Genomic DNA, 20821 nt, shown 5'->3' on the forward strand with positions numbered 1-20821 from the left:
GCTAAACACACACACACACACACACACATTCATAAACCAGGTAAGAAAATCAACCTTATCTAACCTATGTATTTTTTCAAAATTTTAATGAACACAAATAATTGTAGCTACTTACTTTATAAGGTGATATTTCTCCTGTTTCAGGTGTGTAATAATAAAAAGAATTGTCACTGTAACCCTTCATATTTACCTCCAAATTGCGAACATTCAGTTCCAGGATGGGAAGGTGGGAGCATTGACAGTGGCAACTTTCCACCCGCAGAACCTGCAACTGGTGGACCTGGTTTCACTGATGCAGGTACTACTCCTGTTGCTGGTAAGTATTGATAACAAATTGAAGTTATAATTCAGACAATGTTTTAATGTGTTAAATTTGACAAGGTAAATATTTTGTCTACTAATTTATATTTAGATTATGATCGGACATCAAATAATAAATCATAGATGGCTATTTTACTTCCAGAGGCTAACGTGTTATACAAAATATATGTTATAAATAAGATATGCCAGTAGGGACCCAGGCAAGAAAACAGAAATCACTTTAGTCTTTCATACAGAAGGAATTAAGTACAAAACATGAGGTAGGGTAACACATAAGAGCAGATATGAAAGCTAATCAGAGAACTGTGAGGCAGTGCAGAGATTAGCAATGCAGGAATCCATTACCACTTCATAGGGCTGAAAGGACAATAAATGGAGATGGTATTACTAGAACCAGAATCTAAGCCATTTTGCATGACATATGACTACGGTTAGGGATACCAGGATCCAGAAGACAGGTAGAGGTACCCTTCAGCAAGAGCTGAAGGTATGGAGGATGCAGAGACATAACTACAGATGCTGGAGATGGAGATGGATCAATACCATGAGGATTTCAGTCTGCCTGCTCTCCAAATTTTATCCAGTGAATCCATGAATCCCATCAGCTAAATCTAACCAGAAGACAGAAGGTTCAGGAGCATAGGAAATGTAATTTCCTACAATCTTTTGTTCAAAGTAGAGGTGGATTTTAGAGCACGCCAGTATATCCAGTGTTGCTTAGGACCTTTATACAAAAATTTATATTTACAGAAAAGCAAAGCAGGTTTCTCCAGATTTTGAGCCAGACTTAGTTCTTAACATTTCCACATTTATTCCAACTTTTGAAATATAGTATTTAATACCATTTATTAGAGACTAAGTAAAAAAGAAAATTATAACATGTATTATCAAGCTATTTCTATTTTACAGCTAACTTTTTTTTATTGTCTGTATTCTTTATGGAATCAACATTCTCTCTTTTTTTTTTTAATTTTACAATATTGTATTGGTTTTGTATTGTATTTGTATTGTATTGGATTCATCAACATGAATCCGCCACAGGTGTACACATATTCCCCATCCTGAACCCCCCTCCCACCTCCCTCCCCATACCATCCCTCTGGGTCATCGCAGTGCACCAGCCCCAAGCTTCCTGTATCCTGAAACATGTATAATATCATATAAGAAACAAATCACCAGTCCAGGTTTGATGCAAGCTATTTCTATTTTAGTGGGAACAATTAGCTTATCTTCAGATTCACTGTAATTAACTGCTTCTATCCATACACACACATGCCTTTTCCCCCATGAGAAGAGGAGACTATTCTTTCTTAGCATCCAAGTTGGCCTTCTGATTGGGCTTTTCAGAATACTAATTCTTGGAACTCTCATTATTGGAATACTCATTCTGTTGAAGATGATTGGCTGTATTTGAAATTTGACTTTGAGACACAAAAATACAAGCATGCAACTAAGCCCTGCACAAACTCATGCCACACAAAATTCAAATGAAATGATTGTTTAAGTTCCTAAATTTGGGGGTACTTTCTTGCACAAGTGCTCTCTAGATGGTGTATTTATATTTGTATAACAAGAGTCTAAAACATGTGCCATTAGCTTTGGAATTGGATGGTTCGTGGAAGGCAGAACAGGAAACCTTTGAAGACTATAAGTTTATGTTGACATTGTCTCAAGAGGACTCTTGGTGAGCAATTCAAAGACAGCTTAAAACACATTATTAGAATTTGGAGAAATGAGAGCATTTATTATGAACTGGTGAATTGTGAGGCACCCTTGCTGCCTGTGGTAATGTGAAAAATAGAATTCATGGTTCTCGTCAACAAGATTTCTAGGAAGACTGTAGTGATTTCCAGGTTGGGCAACTGAAGTTACCTATGATAAAATGCAAGGAGACAGTAATTAATAATGAAGGAAAAGTTAAATTTTCAAGTAAAATGTATATTTATATTCATAAAAGAGTTAGACTTTTTAGCATGAAAATAAAACATTTTTATTCCTGAAATCTTCCAGAAAAACATTTTTAAAAGTAAGAAGTGGCTAACAACTAAACTTACGATATTAGTAATAAAATTTGATCTCAGATAAAGATTTTCAAGCATATGTTAAACCCCTCTGTTAAGACCTCAGAAAAACCTTAAAGTGATGCTTCTTAGACACCTTCATCTATACAAAAAGCCCTTTTAAGTATTGTATTGGACTGCCTTATGAAACTCACAAACAATAAGGCTACAATAGGTTATTTTATGGCAGCCTTCCACTCCAGTACTCTTGCCTGGAAAGTCCCATGGATAGAGGAGCCTGGTGGGCTGCAGTCCATGGGGTCACAAAGAGTTGGACACGACTGAGCGACTTCACTTTCACTTTTCACTTTCATGCATTGGAGAAGGAAATGGCAACCCACTCCAGTGTTCTTGCCTGGAGAATCCCAGGGACGGCGGAGCCTGGTAGGCTGCCGTCTATGGGCTCGCACAGAGTTGGACACGACTGAAGCGACTTAGCAGCAGCAGCAGCAGCACAAGGGTCTAGTATAGACAGACATATGTCAGAAAGACTTGTGGATGTGGTCTCATTTAATGGAATGTGTTTTTCATTTGATACATAAGAAATCCACACATTTTTAAGGAATTACATCAGCTCAGACTGAAAATGATCAAAATACATATGTTCTTCAAATCCTAATTGAGTATGGGTAACAAGTATACTGATAAAGCTACTCAGCTGTGAAAAGTGTTATAAGGGCTATACCATGTGGACAAAGAATTCTAAATCATAGTGTAATATAAAGAGTATAACCAAGAAATCAGAAGCCAAAACTTCATGTTCTGTGTGTTTGTGATTTTAAAAACCAACAAAATTAACAGCAGCAAGATATACAGTTTTCACAGGTTAATTCTGGCATGGTTTTGCCAGGAAGAAATATCATTTTAAAAAACAGTGGTGAAAGTGACACCTGTCACCTCACTGGATGAGGAAAACATATCCCTAATGACAAATCCAGAAAAGAAAGTTAAAAAAGAAAAAATTACAGAACAATATATTTAATTAACATAAATGCAAACATTGATTTGAAAGTCAATCAGTACAATTCATAAAATTAGTAAATATTTTAAAGTATATTCATTTTCTCATTTGTTGCATGAAAGTCATTTGACAAAATTCAACAACTATTTATGAATTTTTAAAAGGCAACAAACTATCAACAGAAATAAACTTAATATGAAATCAATATAAAAAGCATCAACAAAAAGATTTTAGCTGATATATTTTATAATTATATTTTTTTCCAAAAAACTGAGAGCAAGGCCATGAAGTCTGCTCCCACCATGTCAGTATTGTACTCTAAGTCCTAGCCAGTGCAATAAGTAAAGAACAAAAAATCAGGAGCATAAAGATTAGAAAGAATGAGATTAAACTGCAGACAATATGATTAATTACATCAAAAATCCTCAGGATTCTACAAGAACACTTTTAGAAGTAATAAAAACCCTTTGAAAGGTCAAAGAAAATGTTTAAAAGTCAGTAATATTGCTATATACTAGCTGCAGTAAAATGAAAATCAACTTAAAATCAGTCCCATCTATAATACTATCAAAATATAAAATATTAGGAATAAGCTCAACAAAATATGTGCAATACTTTTACACTGAAACAAACAAAAATGCAGATAGATACTAAACACACAAATAAATGGATAAATATTCCATGTTCATCTGTGGAAAAGTTTATTATTGCCAACATGTCAATTCTCACCAAATTAAATCTATAGATCAAAATACCCAATAATAAAAGCATGCAATATTTTAGATATCAAAAATTTGATTCTAAAATACACACAAAAGTGCTAGAATAACCAAAGAGCTCTGAAAAAGAACAAAGAAGGATGATGTAGTCTATTTGCCTTATATCAAACTTAGGATAATATAGTTTTATATATTATCCTATATCCAGTGAGAGACTATTTTTGGGGGTAGAAGCAAGGATCTGGGGAGTTTAAGAGCCTTTACTAGAGTTTCTGAAGTAAGCCAGTAAGAAAAACACCAATACAGTATACTAACGCATATATATGGAATTTAGAATGATGGTAATGATAACCCTGTATGCGAGACAGCAAAAGAGACACAGATGTATAGAACAGTCTTTTGCACTCTGTGGGAGAGGGCGAGGGTAGGACGATTTGGGAGAATGGCATTGAAACATGTATATTATCATATGTGAAATGGATCGCCAGTCCAGGTTCGATGCATGAGACAGGGTGCTCGGGGCTGGTGCACTGGGATGACCCAGAGGGACGGTATGGGGAGGGAGGTGGGAGGGGGGTTCAGGATGGGGACATGAGTACACCCGTGGCGGATTCATGTCTATGTATGGCAAAACCAATACAATATTGTAAAGTAATTAGCCTCCAATTAAAATAAATAAATTTATATTTTTTTTAAAAAAGAGACTTTACTAGAGTTTCTAGTATTCATGTGTGGATGTGAGAGAGATGGATGCGATCTCAGCTGATCACCTTAGAATTGATGCCTTTGAACTGTGGTGTTAGAGGAGACTCTTGAGAGTCCCTTAGCCAGCAAGGAGATCAAACCAGGCAATCCTAAAGGAAATCAGTCCTGAATATTCATTGGAAGGACTGATGCTGAAGCTGAAGCTCCAATACTTTGTCCACCTGATGCGAAGAACTGACTCATTGGAAAAGACCCTGATACTGGGAAAGATTGAAGGCAGGAGGAGAAGGAGATGACAGGGGATGAGATGGTTGGATGGCATCACCGACTCAATGGACATGAGTTTGAATGAGCTCTGGGAGTTGGTGATGGACAGGGAAGCCTGGCATGCTGCAGTCCATGGGGTTGCAAAGAGTCAGACATGACTGAGCAACTGAACTGAACTTAATATAGATTTAGTATATAGTTACAGTAGTCAAGAAAAGGACAAAAATAGTTCAAAAGGGAAGGAAAGTCAGTTCAACACATTGTATGTTAACAACTGAATATCTACATAAGACCAAATGAATCTCAGAATTATAACTTACTTCACAATTCATAGGGGATAGATGATAAATCCAAATGTAGAAGCTAACATGAAAGAAACATGGGAAATGTCTACATGACCTTGAGACAAGCAGTTTCTTAAATGAAGCATGAAAATACATATCAATGCAATAAAAGAATTTGCAATATTTCTTCCAAAAATAGAGCACTGAGGGAAAATGCAATTCTTAATTGAATCACTATAATTCTTTTCATCTATATTATGAGACAGATCTGAAAAGAGAACCACATGGAATAGGAGGTTCTTAATAAATAAGCAAGGAGTAGAGGACTGTTATGTAAGAGTTATTACAGACGAGTCTAACTTTGCGCACTTCTGATGTCAACTTATCCATTTCATATAAAAATGTTAATTGTAAAATTATTAAATGCTTTAAATGCTTATTCCGATAGTTATAATAAAATGAAGAAATGGTTTTGCTATATTCCTGGTAGTTACTTTCAAATCACTGGTGTTTTCTCTCCTAGAAAGTCGCTATATTGAGAATGTTTACCGTTCTAAACCTACAAGATGGCCATTTTTCTTATTCATTCCTTTTTTCATTATTCTCTGTGTACTAATTGCCACACTGGTAAAAGTGTATTTCCAAAGGAAAAAATGGAGAACTGAGGATTATACAAGCGATGAGTATATTAATTTCATATTTAAGATCCATTACTTTTACAGTTAGTTGGCCTACATAGTAACTTATCAATATATAACATTATGGTGATTCAACTAGTAGTAATTCAGGTTACATATTTATCTTTCCATGTAAATTTAATATGCAATATATTAATGATCAATATAATGAATAATAAAAATGTTTTTTAATCTTAAAACAACTTGGACTGTGTTCAGAGTAAATTTAAGTAGCAATGATTTCTGGTTAATGATTATCTTCTTTTACTATTTGATCTTAATTATTAAGTATGTATTAAATATCATTTACTTTTTAATATTTATATATTTCAAAGAGTTTTGCAAACACATTTTATTAAGGCATAGCATGGAAATTTAGGAGAGTAGTTAGGCTTTAGGGAACTTCAACAGAGGCAGCCAGAGGTGGAAAAGATTAAAATATAAATAAAAATATATTAAAGTAAAATATATAATAGTAAAACTGAAAAATCTAGGTTATTATAGCCATGGCTACAGAAAAAAAATTTTTATTTAATAACCTAATAAATATCTGAAAATATTCTTCAAGAGTAAAACAAATATTAAAATTGGTTTACTTCCTTTCATGGAAATTGCTATGAAATAATTTCTACCTTTGAGTTTTATATCTACGCCCTTCATTTTACTCAAGATGAAGTGAATTTTATTAGAATATTTAAAGAACTTTATTAACATATTTAAAATTGATAATATAAATTAAAAGAGAATACATTTCATAGAAATATTTTGAAAAGTTTATGTAAAACTGCTGAAATTATATGTGGCACATAAAATAGTCTCATAATTCAGAAAATACTTAAACATATTAAAGGAATTTTCTTATATTGGAAAAGTGTATTGTGGGAAAATGAGCAGAATGTGAATGGTAAAAAAAAATGTAAAGCTATTTAGCTAATAATGTTTTATATATATAAATATGATCTGAGTTCATTTCCAGGTAAACCTTTATTACTGTTCTTTTTCTCATGTTAGCCTTGCTTATCATTGAGAAAGACTCTCAGTGGTGAGATATTCTAAAGTAGTGGCTGCTCTCAAATCTCAGATAGGGATTCAAAACTGTTTCGATACTGCTAGATACTAGAGAGTGTTGTAGAACTATCTTTGAAGAAAATACAGTTTTAAATGATCATTTTTATTTTTAAATATATAGGCAACTGGAAAGTGAGAGTGAGCCCAAAGACTAGCCTGGAAAACAAAGAGTCCATGACATCACAGTAAGTAGCAACTAATTTTAGAATGAGAGGGAGAAACAGAAACAGAAAATTTAAAGTATTACATAGATAGAAATAGTATAAGTGTATATTAAATGGAGATAATAAGCTACATATAATAAAAATCAAATTGAAGGATATTTTTCAATATTGTAAGCTATATCATAGACATGGTAAATTTGTCATTTAAAACATTTCTTGCAGTGCTATTTTTTTTCTAATAATGCTTAATTCTTTAGCATTTGTGTATTCAAATGCTGGTTACAAATGAATTACATGATAGAACTCTACTTCAAAATAAGTACCTCATACCATTTGCTGAATTAATCATCATTTTTAACTTGATTGATCATACAAGTGATGTTTTCTCCTTCATTTATTCTTCCAGAGTAATTATCTTTGATGAACAGAAAAAATGGAAAAGAAAACAAATATGCACTGATTATCTGGGATTCAAAACTTGCACATTATGGCTTTCACCTGTCAAGAAAAGAAAGTTTTCATATATAAATTATATAATACCATAAATAACTTATTTGTAAGGAATGCATGTTTATGAGTTTGCATGTTACATATTTCTTATTTTTTATTATTATTATTTTTTTACTTTTGTTTTAGTTACCTCATATTAATTTTGTTAGTAAGCATTAACTCTGTTAATGAGTAAGCATGAGACAAGGAAAATTTACAATATAAGACATGCAATACCATGATTAAAGACCACTGTTTTATTTTTAATTTTATTTTTAAACTTTACATAACTGTATTAGTTTTGCCAAATATCAAAATGAATCTGCCACAGGTATACATGTGTTCCCCATCCCGAACCCCCCTCCCTCCCCATTCCATCCCTCTGGGTCGTCCCAGTGCACCAGCCCCAAGCATCCAGTATCGTGCATCGAACCTGGACTGGCAACTCATTTCATACATGATATTTTACATGTTTCAATGCCATTCTCCCAAATCTTCCCACCCTCTCCCTCTCTCACAGAGTCCATAAGACTGTTCTATACATCAGTGTCTCTTTTGCTGTCTCGTACACAGGGTTATTGTTACCTTCTTTCTAAATTCCATATATATGCGTTAGTATACTGTATTGATGTTTTTCTTTCTGGCTTACTTCACTCTGTATAATAGGCTCCAGTTTCATCCACCTCATTAGAACTGCTTCAAATGTATTCTTTTTAATGGCTGAATAATACTCCATTGTGTATATGTACCACAGCTTTCTTATCCATTCATCTGCTGATGGACATCTAGGTTGCTTCCATGTCCTGGCTATTATAAACAGTGCTGCTATGAACATTGGGGTACACGTGTCTCTTTCCCTTCTTGTTTCCTCAGTGTGTATGCCCAGCAGTGGGATTGCTGGATCATAAGGCAGGTCTATTTCCAGTTTTTTAAGGAATCTCCACGCTGTTCTCCATAGTGGCTGTACTAGTTTGCATTCCCACCAACAGTGTAAGAGGGTTCCCTTTTCTCCACACCCTCTCCAGCATTTATTACTTGTAGACTTTTGGATTGCAGCCATTCTGACTGGCGTGAAATGGTACCTCATAGTGGTTTTGATTTGCATTTCTCTGATAATGAGTGATGTTGAGCATCTTTTCATGTGTTTGTTAGCCATCTGTATGTCTTCTTTGGAGAAATGTCTATTTAGTTCTTTGGCCCATTTTTGATTGGGTCATTTATTTTTCTGGAGTTGAGCTGTAGGAGTTGCTTGTATATTTTTGAGATTAGTTGTTTGTCAGTTGCTTCATTTGCTATTATCTTCTCCCATTCTGAAGGCTGTCTTTTCACCTTGCTAATAGTTTCCTTTGATGTGCAGAAGCTTTTAAGGTTAATTAGGTTCCATTTGTTTATTTTTGCTTTTATTTCCAATATTCTGGGAGGTGGGTCATAGAGGATCCTGCTGTGATGTATGTCAGAGAGTGTTTTGCCTATGTTCTCCTCTAGGAGTTTTATAGTTTCTGGTCTTACATTGAGATCTTTAATCCATTTTGAGTTTATTTTTGTGTATGGTGTTAGAAAGTGTTCTAGTTTCATTCTTTTACAAGTGGTTGACCAGATTTCCCAGCACCACTTGTTAAAGAGATTGTCTTTAATCCATTGTAAATTCTTGCCTCCTTTGTCAAAGATAAGGTGTCCATATGTGCGTGGATTTATCTCTGGGCTTTCTATTTTGTTCCATTGATCTATATTTCTGTCTTTGTGCCAGTACCATACTGTCTTGATAACTGTGGCTTTGTAGTAGAGCCTGAAGTCTGGTAGGTTGATTCCTCCAGTTCCATTCTTCTTTCTCAAGATCGCTTTGGCTATTCGAGGTTTTTTGTATTTGACCACTGTTTTATTTTAAGTTGCAATGGTATGTAGTGATGTTATAGTCTCAGGTCCACAACCAATCAAAAGACAATAAGCTTAGGATCTGGAAAAAATTTTTCAACTATGTGCTGCTTATAAAAGACAATTTCAGATATATAAAGGTTCAAAGTACAAGATACATATACTGTGAAACTCTATACAAAAGAAAGTTTGATAGACTAACACTAATGCTTTAAAAAAGCATTAGTAAATATAAAGAAGAACATATGTGGTGCTAGTGGTGGAGAACCTGCTTGCCAATGCAGGAGACATAGGAGATGTGGGTTTGATCCCTAGGTTGGGAAAAGCCCCTGGAGGAGGGCATGGCAACCCACTCCAGTGTTCTTGTCTGGAGAATCCCATGGACAGAGGAGACTGGCAGGGTACAGTCCTTAGGATCACAGAACCGGACATGACTTAAGTGACTTAGAATGCACACACAAAAAGAAGCTTTGTTGTTCATTGTTCAGTTGCTCAGTCATGTCTGACTCTCTGCAATGCTGTGGACTGCAGCACACCAGGCTTCCCTGTCTTTCATCATCTCCCAGAGCTTGCTCAAACTCATGTCCTTTGAGTCGGTGATGCCATCCAACATCTTGTCCTTTGTCATCCCCTTCTCCTCCTGCCTTCAGGAGGAGAGCTTCAAGAAGAAGCTATAGTAATACAAATATGTGAGTCAGGGTTTTCCAGAGAAACAGAAGCAATAGGAGTTATACAGATAGGTGGGAGAGGAAGGAGGGTGAGGAAATTTATTACAGGAATAGGCTCTCGTGGTTAAGGAACCCAGGAAGTCCCAAGATCTGCCATCTGCAGCGGAAGATTCCCAGTCGAAGAAGTGGGAAAGAACTGATAGTGTAATTCAATACAAGTCAATACCTGAGAAATGAGGGTCCAATTATGTAAGTCTCAATCTGAGTCCAAAAATTGAGGACCAAGAGTGCCAACAGGCGTCTGAAGATAGGAGAAAGTAGATGTCTCAGCTCAAGCAGAGAGCAAATTGACCTTTTTCCATCTTTTTGTTCTACTGAGTTCAGTTCAGTTCAGTTGCTCAGTTGTGTCCAACTCTTTGCTACCCCCATGAATTGCAGCACGCCAGGCCTCCCTGTCCCTCACCAACTCCTGGAGTTCACTCAGACTCACATCCATCGAGTCAGTGATGCCATCCAGCCATCTCATCCTCTGTCGTCCCCTTCTCCTCCTGCCCTCAATCCCTCCCAGCATCAGAGTCTTTTCCAATGAGTCAACTCTTCACATGAGGTGGCCAAAGTACTGGAGTTTCAGCTTTAGCATCATTCCTTCCAAAGAAATCCCAGGGCTGATGTCCTTCAGAATGGACTGGTTGGATCTCCTTGCAGTCCAAGGGACTCTCAAGAGTCTTCTCCAACACCACAGTTCAAAAGCATCAATTCTTCGGCGCTCAGTCTTCTTCACAGTCCAACTCTCACATCCATACATGACCACAGGAAAAACCACAGCCTTGACTAGACGAACCTTTGTTGGCAAAGTAATGTCTCTGCTTTTGAATATGCTGTCTAGGTTGGTCATAACTTCCCTTCCAAGGAGTAAGCGTCTTTTAATTTCATGGCTGCAGTCACCATCTGCAGTGATTTTGAAGCCCAAAAAAATAGTCTGACACTGTTTCCACTGTTCCCCCATCTATTTCCCATGAAGTGATGGGACCAGATGCCATGATCTTTGTTTTCTGAATGTTGAGCTTTAAGCCAACATATTCGCTCTTCACTTTCACTTTCATCAAGAGGCTTTTGAGTTCCTCTTCACTTTCTGCCATAAGGGTGGTGTCATCTGCATATCTGAAGTTATTGATATTTCTCCCGACAATCTTGATTCCAGCTTGTGTTTCTTCCAGCCCAGCGTTTCTCATGATGTACTCTGCATATAAGTTAAATAAGCAGGGTGACAATATACAGCCTTGACATACTCCTTTTCCTATTTGGAGCCAGTCGGTTGCTCCATGTCCAGTACTAACTGTTGCTTCTTGACCTGCATACAGGTTTCTCAAGAGGCAGGTCAGGTCAAGCCCTCAACAAATTGAATGGTGCCTACTAGAATTGCTGAGGGTAGACTGCTTCACTCAGTCTAATGATTCAAATACTAACCTCTTCCCAAGACACACATACACATTCAGAAATAATGTTTTATCAGACATTTGGAAATCCCCAAGTTGACACATAAAATTAACCATGACAAGTCATCCCCCTTGCCAACTTGGCACCCATATGCATCTCCTACAGCCATACTTAATCTCCAAATAAAGGTCATAACTGCCTAAAGTGATATAACTACCCTGCATACAACCCAAAATGTCCTAATTTCTTTCCAGAAGAGAGAAAATCCTTGAGTGATATTTACTCTTCTGATATTTCATAACTTAAATATTATGATGTAAAATTAAAAATATTTACAGGGACTGGAGTCTTAATGACATGTGCACATGAAAGAAGGAAGGAGCCTAAGTGATAGATTCCTGTAACCTTTTAAATGATTGAGTAATGATGTCAACAAAGGTCTGTCTAGTCAAGGCTATGGTTTTTCCAGTAGTCATGTATGGATCTGAGAGTTGGACTATAAAGAAAGCTGAGCACAGAAGAACTGATGCTTTTGAACTGTGGTGTTGGAAAAGACTCTTGAGAGTCCCTTGGACTGCAAGGAGATGAAACCAGTCCATCCTAAAGGAGATCAGTCCTGAGTGTTCATTGGAAGGACTGATGTTAAAGCTGAAACTCCGATACTTTGGCCACCTGATACAAAGCTCTGGCTCATTGGAAAAGACCCTGATGCTGGGAAAGATTGAGGGCAGGAGGACAAGGGGACGACAGAGGATGAGATGGTTGGATAGCATCACCGACTCAATGGACATGGGTTTGGGTGGACTCTGGGATTTGATGTTGGACAGGGAGGCCTGGCGTGCTGCGGTTCATGGGGTCGCAAAGAGTTGGACATGACTGAGTGACTGAACTGAACTGAATGATGAAAATGGATCCAAAATGACTTCTCTACTGAAGCATAAAATTCCTATTTAGTCTTCAGGAATGGGCAGAACAAGTGAAATATAGACAACTGACAAGAAGAAAACCTCACTTTGGAACTTTCTGCATGACTGTTCTTAAGCCCTGCCCTTCTACTTGTTTTAATTTTGCTGTGAATTTATAAATAGTGAAGACCAAAGAAATAGAAGAAACATTTGGGAGCTTTATACCAAGAAATTTGCCTTGAAACCTGCTATTCTGGGAGGGGAAAGCATATCAAGTTCCTGTCTGTTTTTGTTTTGTTTTGTTTTTAAGCAAGGTTTCTTATGTCCTTAGATTTTGAAGGATAAGACAAATATAAACTCATACCTGGAGACTATTTTTAGCAGCTGTGTAAGAATAATGAGATTTATAAATTAAGGGCTTTGTAATGTGGATGTATTGCTACTAGAGTTGACTACTCAGAAGATCTTTTATAGCTCTTCAATGTTTTATTTTTGATCTATCACTTCAATGACATTATTTGACCAAACAGAAGTCCATCTGTCTTTCTAAGCTATGACTTGTTATGAACAGTATTTGCATTCACTGAGCAAATGTCCATGTATTATTGGGTTTAAGCAACATCATAGTGCCATCACTCAAGGAAATTGAATGAGCTGAACATTGATATAGCTCTTCCCCCCATTTTTGAAAGGTAACAAATGCTTTTATGTTCCCCTCCCCCTTCCCCTTTCCCCTTCCGCTTTGGGGAAAATGTCAGGAACTAGATAGTTTAAGATGAGCAATTGAGGGGACTGAGAGATTGATCCACACAGAGCCTGGCTTCTTTGTGCTTCATCATAAGGCATTCTGTTGGCCAGCCTAATTAAGTACCCTTTTAACAAAAGAACCTCATGGAAATCCAGTTGGCAACTCAAGAGGTTCAGGAAGCAGGACCACAGAGGTTATACACTCTGGGACCCTAGCCATGAGGTTGGATGCCTCACCTTGTTGAAAAGAGACACTGGGCCTAAATGGCACAGCATGACTTTGTTCCTGCTTGGCTAAATTTCTCAACACCACAGTCAGCTAAGTCACCTACAGCGACTTTTGAAAAACACAGAGAGCACCTACCCAGAGGAAATGGTAGATTTGGAGTAAGCCATAGTAGACCTACTTCCTCTGATGGCTTTTTCAACAATAGACCTCATCAAATGACAGGAGATTCTTGGCACCAGCCCTCCCTGTTCTGCCATGATTCTGTGGACTCTGGTGTCTCTAAGGGAGCATATGCTGGAATCACAAGGAGCTGATTTGGTTGGCATGGCTCTTCTTGAGGTCATGATGGCATAAGCCAACATAGTGGGGGTGGCACAGAAAGCCATCGCCACTGGGATGGCAGCTTCCACTCCCAGAAAGGCTGTACCTTTCAGGAAAAGCCACCTACAGATATTAGGGAAGAGAAGAAAGAAGATAAAGTGGAAAAATTGCAGTTTAAAGAGGAAGACTTTCCTTCTTTGAATCCAGAAGCTGGCAAACAGAATCAGCCATGCAGACCCATTGGGACACTTTCTGGAGTGTGGGAAAACCCACCTCGTGCCAAGCAGCCCTCCAAAATGCTAGTCATCAAAAAAGTTTCCAAAAAAGATCTTGCTGCTGCCTTCTCAGCTGTACTCACCTAACCAGGATCTCGCAAATGGAAGATGCAAATGGAAGCAAATCGTCAACCATGGTTCCAAGTGTTATAAGAACCTGGTTCCCAAGCCTGTACCACCTCCATCCAAGGCCAGTACGTGGAAAGCTAACAGAATGAAACATAAATCAGGATCCCTTTCCTCTAGTCGAGAGTCTGCTTTTAGCAGTCCAATCTCTGTTAGCAAACCAGTAGTACTGGCTGTTGGTACAGTTTTAAGTTCTCCCAAAGAGAGCCCCGCCAGCACCACTCCTCCGATTGAGATCAGCTCCTCTCATCTGACCAAGCTGACCCGCCGAACTCCTGACAGGAAGAGCGAGTTCTGGAAGACTCAGAGGATGACGGGAATGGAGACTTCTCAGAGAGCAGAGCCTTGACAAGTCAGAAGGTTTGGAGGACAATAGCACACCTGAACCAAAGGAAAATGGAGAGGAAGGCTGTCATCAGAATGGCCTTGCTCTCCCTATAGAAGAGGAAGGGGAGGTCCTCTCTCACTCTTTGGAAGCAGAGCACAGGTTACCGAACGCAATGGGATGGCAGGAATATTCTGAAAATTATGAGAACTGCCTTTCCCTCACAGACGATGAGCTCAGAGAGTTCCACAGGAAGACAGAGCAGCTGAGAAGAAATAACTTTGGGAAGAATGGCTTCTTGCAGAGTCAAAGTTCCAGCCTATTCTCCCCTTGGAGAAGCACTTGCAGAGCAGAGTTTGAGGACTCAGATATGCAGACAAGTAGCTGTGAAACATCTGATGATGATGCCTGGAAGTACGCATATAAAATGCTCACAGTCAAATCTGACCCAGTAAACTCAGCTTGTGTGCTTAGGGGTTATACAGAAGAAATTGTTCTTTTCCTTTTCCTTTTCTTATGTTATTGTTGAATACTTCATGCACAAGGGAAATAAGCAAATCCTAAACAGAGAGCTAGCGATTGGCTTGTTAAGCTTTTGTTGTTGTTCCTCCCTGTTATCTGCTTAATAGAGAGAACTTTGTGTAGTGGGAAAGATTTTTAAAACACACACATACACAGTATATATGGGGCAATGCACAGGCGGGAGCTGGCAGTGCAGAGAGGAGACACTGGTCTGCAGCAACAGCTTCTACTACCAGCCCTTGGGGTACTCACCCCTGTGCTCAAGCAATCATTGTCAATGACAAAGTGACTATTGAAGTTATAATTGTATTAATGCTAATAATTTGGATATTTTATTTCTGGCCACTCAGGTAATGTTAGCCCTTAGCCAAGCTTATGTGGCTTTTTCCCTTTTTTTTTTTTTTTTTTCTTTCTGGGTACAGCTGTGAAATATTTGGATATAGGAAATGTGTTATTCTTGCAGCCTTGATATTCAGGGTGTATTTTAAAATATAAAATTTTGTGAGATTTCAAAGATTAAAATTTCAAAGATAAGATTATTTTGATAATGTTATTTACAGATTTAAAAGATGTGGTTTCACAAGTATGTTGAGGGAGAAAACTGCTGCATAAAATAACTAACTTGGAATAAATCTTTTGCATTAATAAAAAAATTAAAAATATGTAAATACTTATAAAAGTCAATACATTTTATGTTACATGATAAAGGAATAAGAGATGAAAGAAAACGTATTTTTGCTTAATATATGCTGGCTGCTGCTGCTGCTGCTAAGTCACTTCAGTCGTGTCCGACTCTGTAGGACCCCACAGACGGCAGCCCACCAGGCTCCCCCATCCCTGGGATTCTCCAGGCAAGAACACTGGAGTGGGTTGCCATTTCCTTCTCCAATGCATGAAAGTGAAAAGTAAAAGTGAAGTCGTGTCTGACTCTTAGCGACCCCATGGACTGCAGCCCACCAGTCTTCTCCATCCATGGGATTTTCCAGGCAAGAGTACTGGCGTGGGGTGCCATTGCCTTCTCCGTAATATATATGCTTACATATAGACAAATGTATTCATAACAAAATAAGGAGAATACACTCATGAAATTTCAGTCTGGTCACATGGTTGTAGCTGGTACTACTCTGATGCTTTGGTGATCCAAACTTTCATTTCTGAAAGGTCCGTTCCATTAGTAGTCCTTTCTGGGTCATCGTTCTTCATTGACCATAATTACAGAGCATGCCAATGCTGGGAGACGTTCCACAGGGTTTCCTTAATTCATACAGACTCTTCTTTACCTCCATTGTTGAGTGGTAGTCCAGTTGCTTTTTGTATTCAAGATCATTAACTACAGCCAATACCTTACCTCCCTTGTTTTCCTGTTGATTCAGAGGTACAAAGAACAAAAGTGGCCATGTAGCAGTTTTAATTCGAATTAAGGTATCACTGTTGTGTTTCCAGGTGAAAGCATTCTTCCCTCTGGGACTAAGACTTCTAGGCCAACACAGCTTAAAGTCGGGAAACAGGAAGCAAAAATTCTGCTAGTGGATCATTTGGGGTGATAGTTAAGATGCCACTTCTATTTCTACCCTCAATTCTAGGACCCATGAATTCTGACTTGGAGAAACAACATCATATGTTGGACAGTGATTTAGAGCCTGGCCTCAGACCTGAAAAATACTACCACTGTAATTGAGTGTTCAAAAGGCCATGCCACCATTCTATCAGGCCAGCAGCTTCAGTATGCTGGGGAACGAGTGAATTCCATGAGCCCAGGGGGCATTGTTGCAATACTTTTGCTGTGAAGTTAGTTCCTTGATCAGAAGTAGTGCTGAGTAGAAATACTATGATCATGGGTGAGTCATTCTGTCAGTCAGTGGATGGTAGTTCTGACAGAAGCATTACATATAGGGAAGGTAAATCTGAATCCACAGTGTCTATTCCAATAAGGAAACAACCCTGCCAACCCTTGATGGAAGCAGCCCAATGTAATCAACCTGTCCCCAGGTGGCTGGCTGATCATTCTGGAGAACAGTGCCATACCCTGGGCTCCTCTGGGCTGGAAGGCTAGGCACTCAGCAGTGGTGCAGCCAGGTTGAGGTTGGTGAGTGGAGGTCCACATCGCTAAACCCATCCTGCCACCATTATCACCTCGCTCATGAGCCCCGTGGGTGAAAAGGGGCATGGCTAGGAAAAAGGCTGACTAGTATCCACAGAATGGGTCATCCTCTCCACTTGGGCTATTAAAAACTGTTCCCTGCTGAGATCACCCTTGAGTGAACATCCACATGAGACACAAACCTCTTTCTTACCCATTCAGAGAGGTCTGGCTATTTCTTCTTCCAAGCAAATACACTCGCAAGTCTATTGCTCCTTTGTGACCTACAGGGTTTACGAAAGTAAGAGCTTTAGTCTGGGTGAATGTATTCAAGAAGATATCCACCCCAGTTTGACAGCAGTTGGGGGTGGCTACCATTACTTTATAGGGCCCCTCCATTTTGGTAATAGTTGGTCTTCCAGGGACCTCTATTTCCAGGTTTTAAGAAGAACTTAAACCCTGGGGTTTATTTTTGAAGAAAGTGACCCTCTGCTGTATATTTAGTGGGAGCTGGCAGTTGTCTTGTGGGCGTAGTCCTGGATTGCCTTCTGAACTTGTCCGTGATTAATAGTGTACTGCCATTATACAGGCTCAGTTTCTTATCTAGCAGCATGTCAGTGGTTAAAAAATAAAAATAAAAAAAGGCCTCCCATGAGTCATTTCAAGTGGGCTAAGCCTCAGACCCCTCATAGGGCTACACAGACGCTGAGGTGTGCAATAGGAAGCAAGGTCGTCCCGGGCTCATGAGTCTCTTGACAGAGCTCTGCTAAGATTTTCTTTAAAGGAGGGTTCACTGTCTCTACCTTCCCTGAAGACAGGGGTTGCCAAGAGGTATATCACTTGTAGTCTATCTCTAGGGCCCCTTTGAGCCCCTCTGTGATCTTGGGGTATAAAAGAATGCCCATTATTACCCTGGAGGGATTTGGGGACTATATTCTGGTATTGGGATCATTTGGATGAAATGTAACTGCCAGTCTCTCCCCCACTCCCACCCCAGGTATGTCCATCAGCAATGAACTGGCCCGAGTAACAAAGGGAGATTTGATGGGTCTGTGAGTTATTGGACTGAATGGGTCAGTGGGTTACTATATACACAGAAATCACAGGCAAAGGTTTCTTGTTTTACTGTTCTTTTAAGCCCTTTCTCTGAAAAAGCCTTTGGCCTCACGTTCCATAGTGCATCCTTCCCATGGTGGGTGGCGTCAGATAAGCTCTTGGTCTCCATTTTGGGGCCTCAGGGATTAGAACCTTACCCTCCTTTTTATACCAGCCTGTGTTTCCTTTCTGATAGCCACATTTCTTAGCATTTTCTTGTTCCTATGGAGGATTGTGGGGGAAGCTAGGGAGTTCACGGAAGGGTGGCCAATCCCCAGGGCCGTGACTTGCTCGGGTTCTTTCAGTGGAGCTGCTGCTTGTCAGTTCCACCAGCTTTGCTGTTTCCTTGGCTCACAAAAGATCCCTCCCTCTGGTAGCCCCTACAGTAAATTACTGCCTCCCAGGTCAGGAGCTGTACTGCTTCTAAAAGAGCCAGAATCAAATCTGTATGTTTTGTGGGGGTTTATATCTATTGGTTAACATTTCCCTTTTTTCCAAATGGCAGCATGAGCGTGTATCACGTATCATGTGAAACCCATATTTAGAATCAGTAAAACTATTTAATTTCTTATCCGTTTTCATTGCAAAGCCCTTAGTAATGCAGTTAGTTCAACCTTCTGGGCCAATGCCCAGCAGGGCCTTGTTTTCCATGACTTCATCTAGACTAACTGTGGTATACCCTGCCTTTCAGGTTCCCATTACTACAAAACTGCTCCTCTCAGTAAATCACTAGACCTCAAGGTTTCATCTAGAAGATCAGACTCACCAGAGTAAGTTTTTTCTATGGTCTCTACACACTGGTGTACAAAATCTCCACTTTCAACCACCTAACACAGAGTTGCCAGGTTCAGAGTTTGGCACACCTTAAGGCCAACAAAGGTCCGTCTAGTCAAGGCTATGGTTTTTCCTGTGGTCATGTATGGATGTGAGAGTTGGACTGTGAAGAAAGCTGAGAGCCAAAGAATTGATGCTTTTGAACTGTGGTGTTGGAGAAGACTCTTGAGAAACCCTTGGACTGCAAGGAGATCCAACCAGTCCATCCTAAAGGAGACCAGTCCTGGGTGTTCATGGGAAGGACTGATGCTAAAGCTGAAACTCCAATACTTTGGCCACCTCATGCGAAGAGTTGACTCATTGGAAAAGACTCTGATGCTGGGAGGGATTGAGGGCAGGAGGAGAAGGGGACGACAGAGGATGAGATGGCTGGATGGCATCACCGACTCGATGCACATGAGTTTGGGTGAAATCCGGGAGTTGGTGATGGACAGGGAGTCCTGGCATGCTGCGATTCATGGGGTCGCAAAGAGTTGGACACGACTGAGCGACTGAACTGAAGGTCATGTCAGACAAAGGAGCCTGGCATGCTGCAATTCATGAGGTCTCAGAGTGAGATACGACTTAGCAACTGAACAACAACAAGGTAATGCCGGGGTGTCCTTTAGGAGGGTCCAACATCTTGTTAGCCTTTCCCCAGTCAACTAATAATGTCCCTTAACTTCCAGCACAGAATGTACATGGTGAAGGTTAACACTCAGTGTTGTCACAGGGTGAGATTGGAAGCGTCATAACCAACAGGGCTGAGGCTATTCCTGCCCACAGTCAGCCTGGCCATCCCAGGGCCACAGAGTCGAGTTGTGTCGAGAAGTTAAGTCCCTGGTGTCCAATTCAGCCCCAGATTTTGTGTCAGGACTCCTAGTTCTACCCCTTACCTCTCATGAACATACTGGGGGCTTGTCCAAATTCGGAAACCCCGGCACTGGTGCTCTGCTCAACTATCTTAAAGCTGCAAAAGCCCACAGGTGGTCCCTATTCATTGAAGGGGCTCTCTTTTGTCTCTTAAGAGCCTCATTATTGGGGTTTTGCTGGAAGGCCATAATTTGGAATCCAGATAGGATAGAATCCTGGGAAAGCCTTGGAGCTGCCAATGTGTGGTCAGAGAAGGTAATGCACTAATTGCTGTTTTTGATCAACAATCAGGACTCCTGCCCCTGGGGTCAAAACAAACCCTAAACACTGAGCCCCATGACTGTGAGATCTGAGCCATGGTTGGGGAGACATTATTTCTTCTTTCTGCCACAAAATTTAGAACCCTAACGGTATTTGGATCTAAATCCTGTTTTGTCTCACCATTTGTTGTTCAACTGCCAAGTTGGGTCCAACTCTTTGTGACCCCATGGACTGCAGCACCCCAGGCTTCCCTGTTCCTCACCATCTCCTGGAGTTTGCCCAAATTCACGTCCATTGAGTCAGTGATGCAATCCAACCATGTCATCCTCTGCCACCCTGTTCTCCTTTTGCCTTCAATTTTTTCCTGCTCTCAGGGTCCTTTCCAATGAGTCCCCTGTCACAGCAGGTGGCCAAAGTATTGGAACTTCAGCTTCAGCATCAGTCCTTCCAATGAGTACTCAGGATTGATTTCCTTTAAAATTGACTGGTTTGATCTCCTTGTAGTCCAAGGGACTCTCCAACAACACAGTTCAAAAGCATTAATACTTCAGCACTCT

General features: G+C 39.5%; 1 protein-coding gene and 1 pseudogene across 1 annotated transcript in view; both read left to right on the plus strand.

The window, feature by feature from the left end:
- Nucleotides 1-7957, plus strand: part of LOC102404947 (disintegrin and metalloproteinase domain-containing protein 2) — a 101008-nt gene extending 93051 nt beyond the window's left edge. Inside the window, exons 18-21 of the mRNA XM_025278209.2 lie at nucleotides 145-316; nucleotides 5841-6000; nucleotides 7184-7247; nucleotides 7633-7957. Coding sequence (XP_025133994.2) covers nucleotides 145-316; nucleotides 5841-6000; nucleotides 7184-7217 — 366 coding nt within the window. The 3' untranslated portion in view covers nucleotides 7218-7247; nucleotides 7633-7957. The remainder of the gene's footprint in view (nucleotides 1-144; nucleotides 317-5840; nucleotides 6001-7183; nucleotides 7248-7632) is intronic.
- A 4623-nt stretch (nucleotides 7958-12580) lies between these two features.
- Nucleotides 12581-15705, plus strand: LOC102397075 (annotated as a pseudogene).
- Nucleotides 15706-20821: the final 5116 nt, after the last annotated feature.

The sequence above is a fragment of the Bubalus bubalis genome, chromosome 1 (assembly GCF_019923935.1).
Source record: "Bubalus bubalis isolate 160015118507 breed Murrah chromosome 1, NDDB_SH_1, whole genome shotgun sequence".
Lineage (NCBI taxonomy): Eukaryota > Metazoa > Chordata > Mammalia > Artiodactyla > Bovidae > Bubalus > Bubalus bubalis.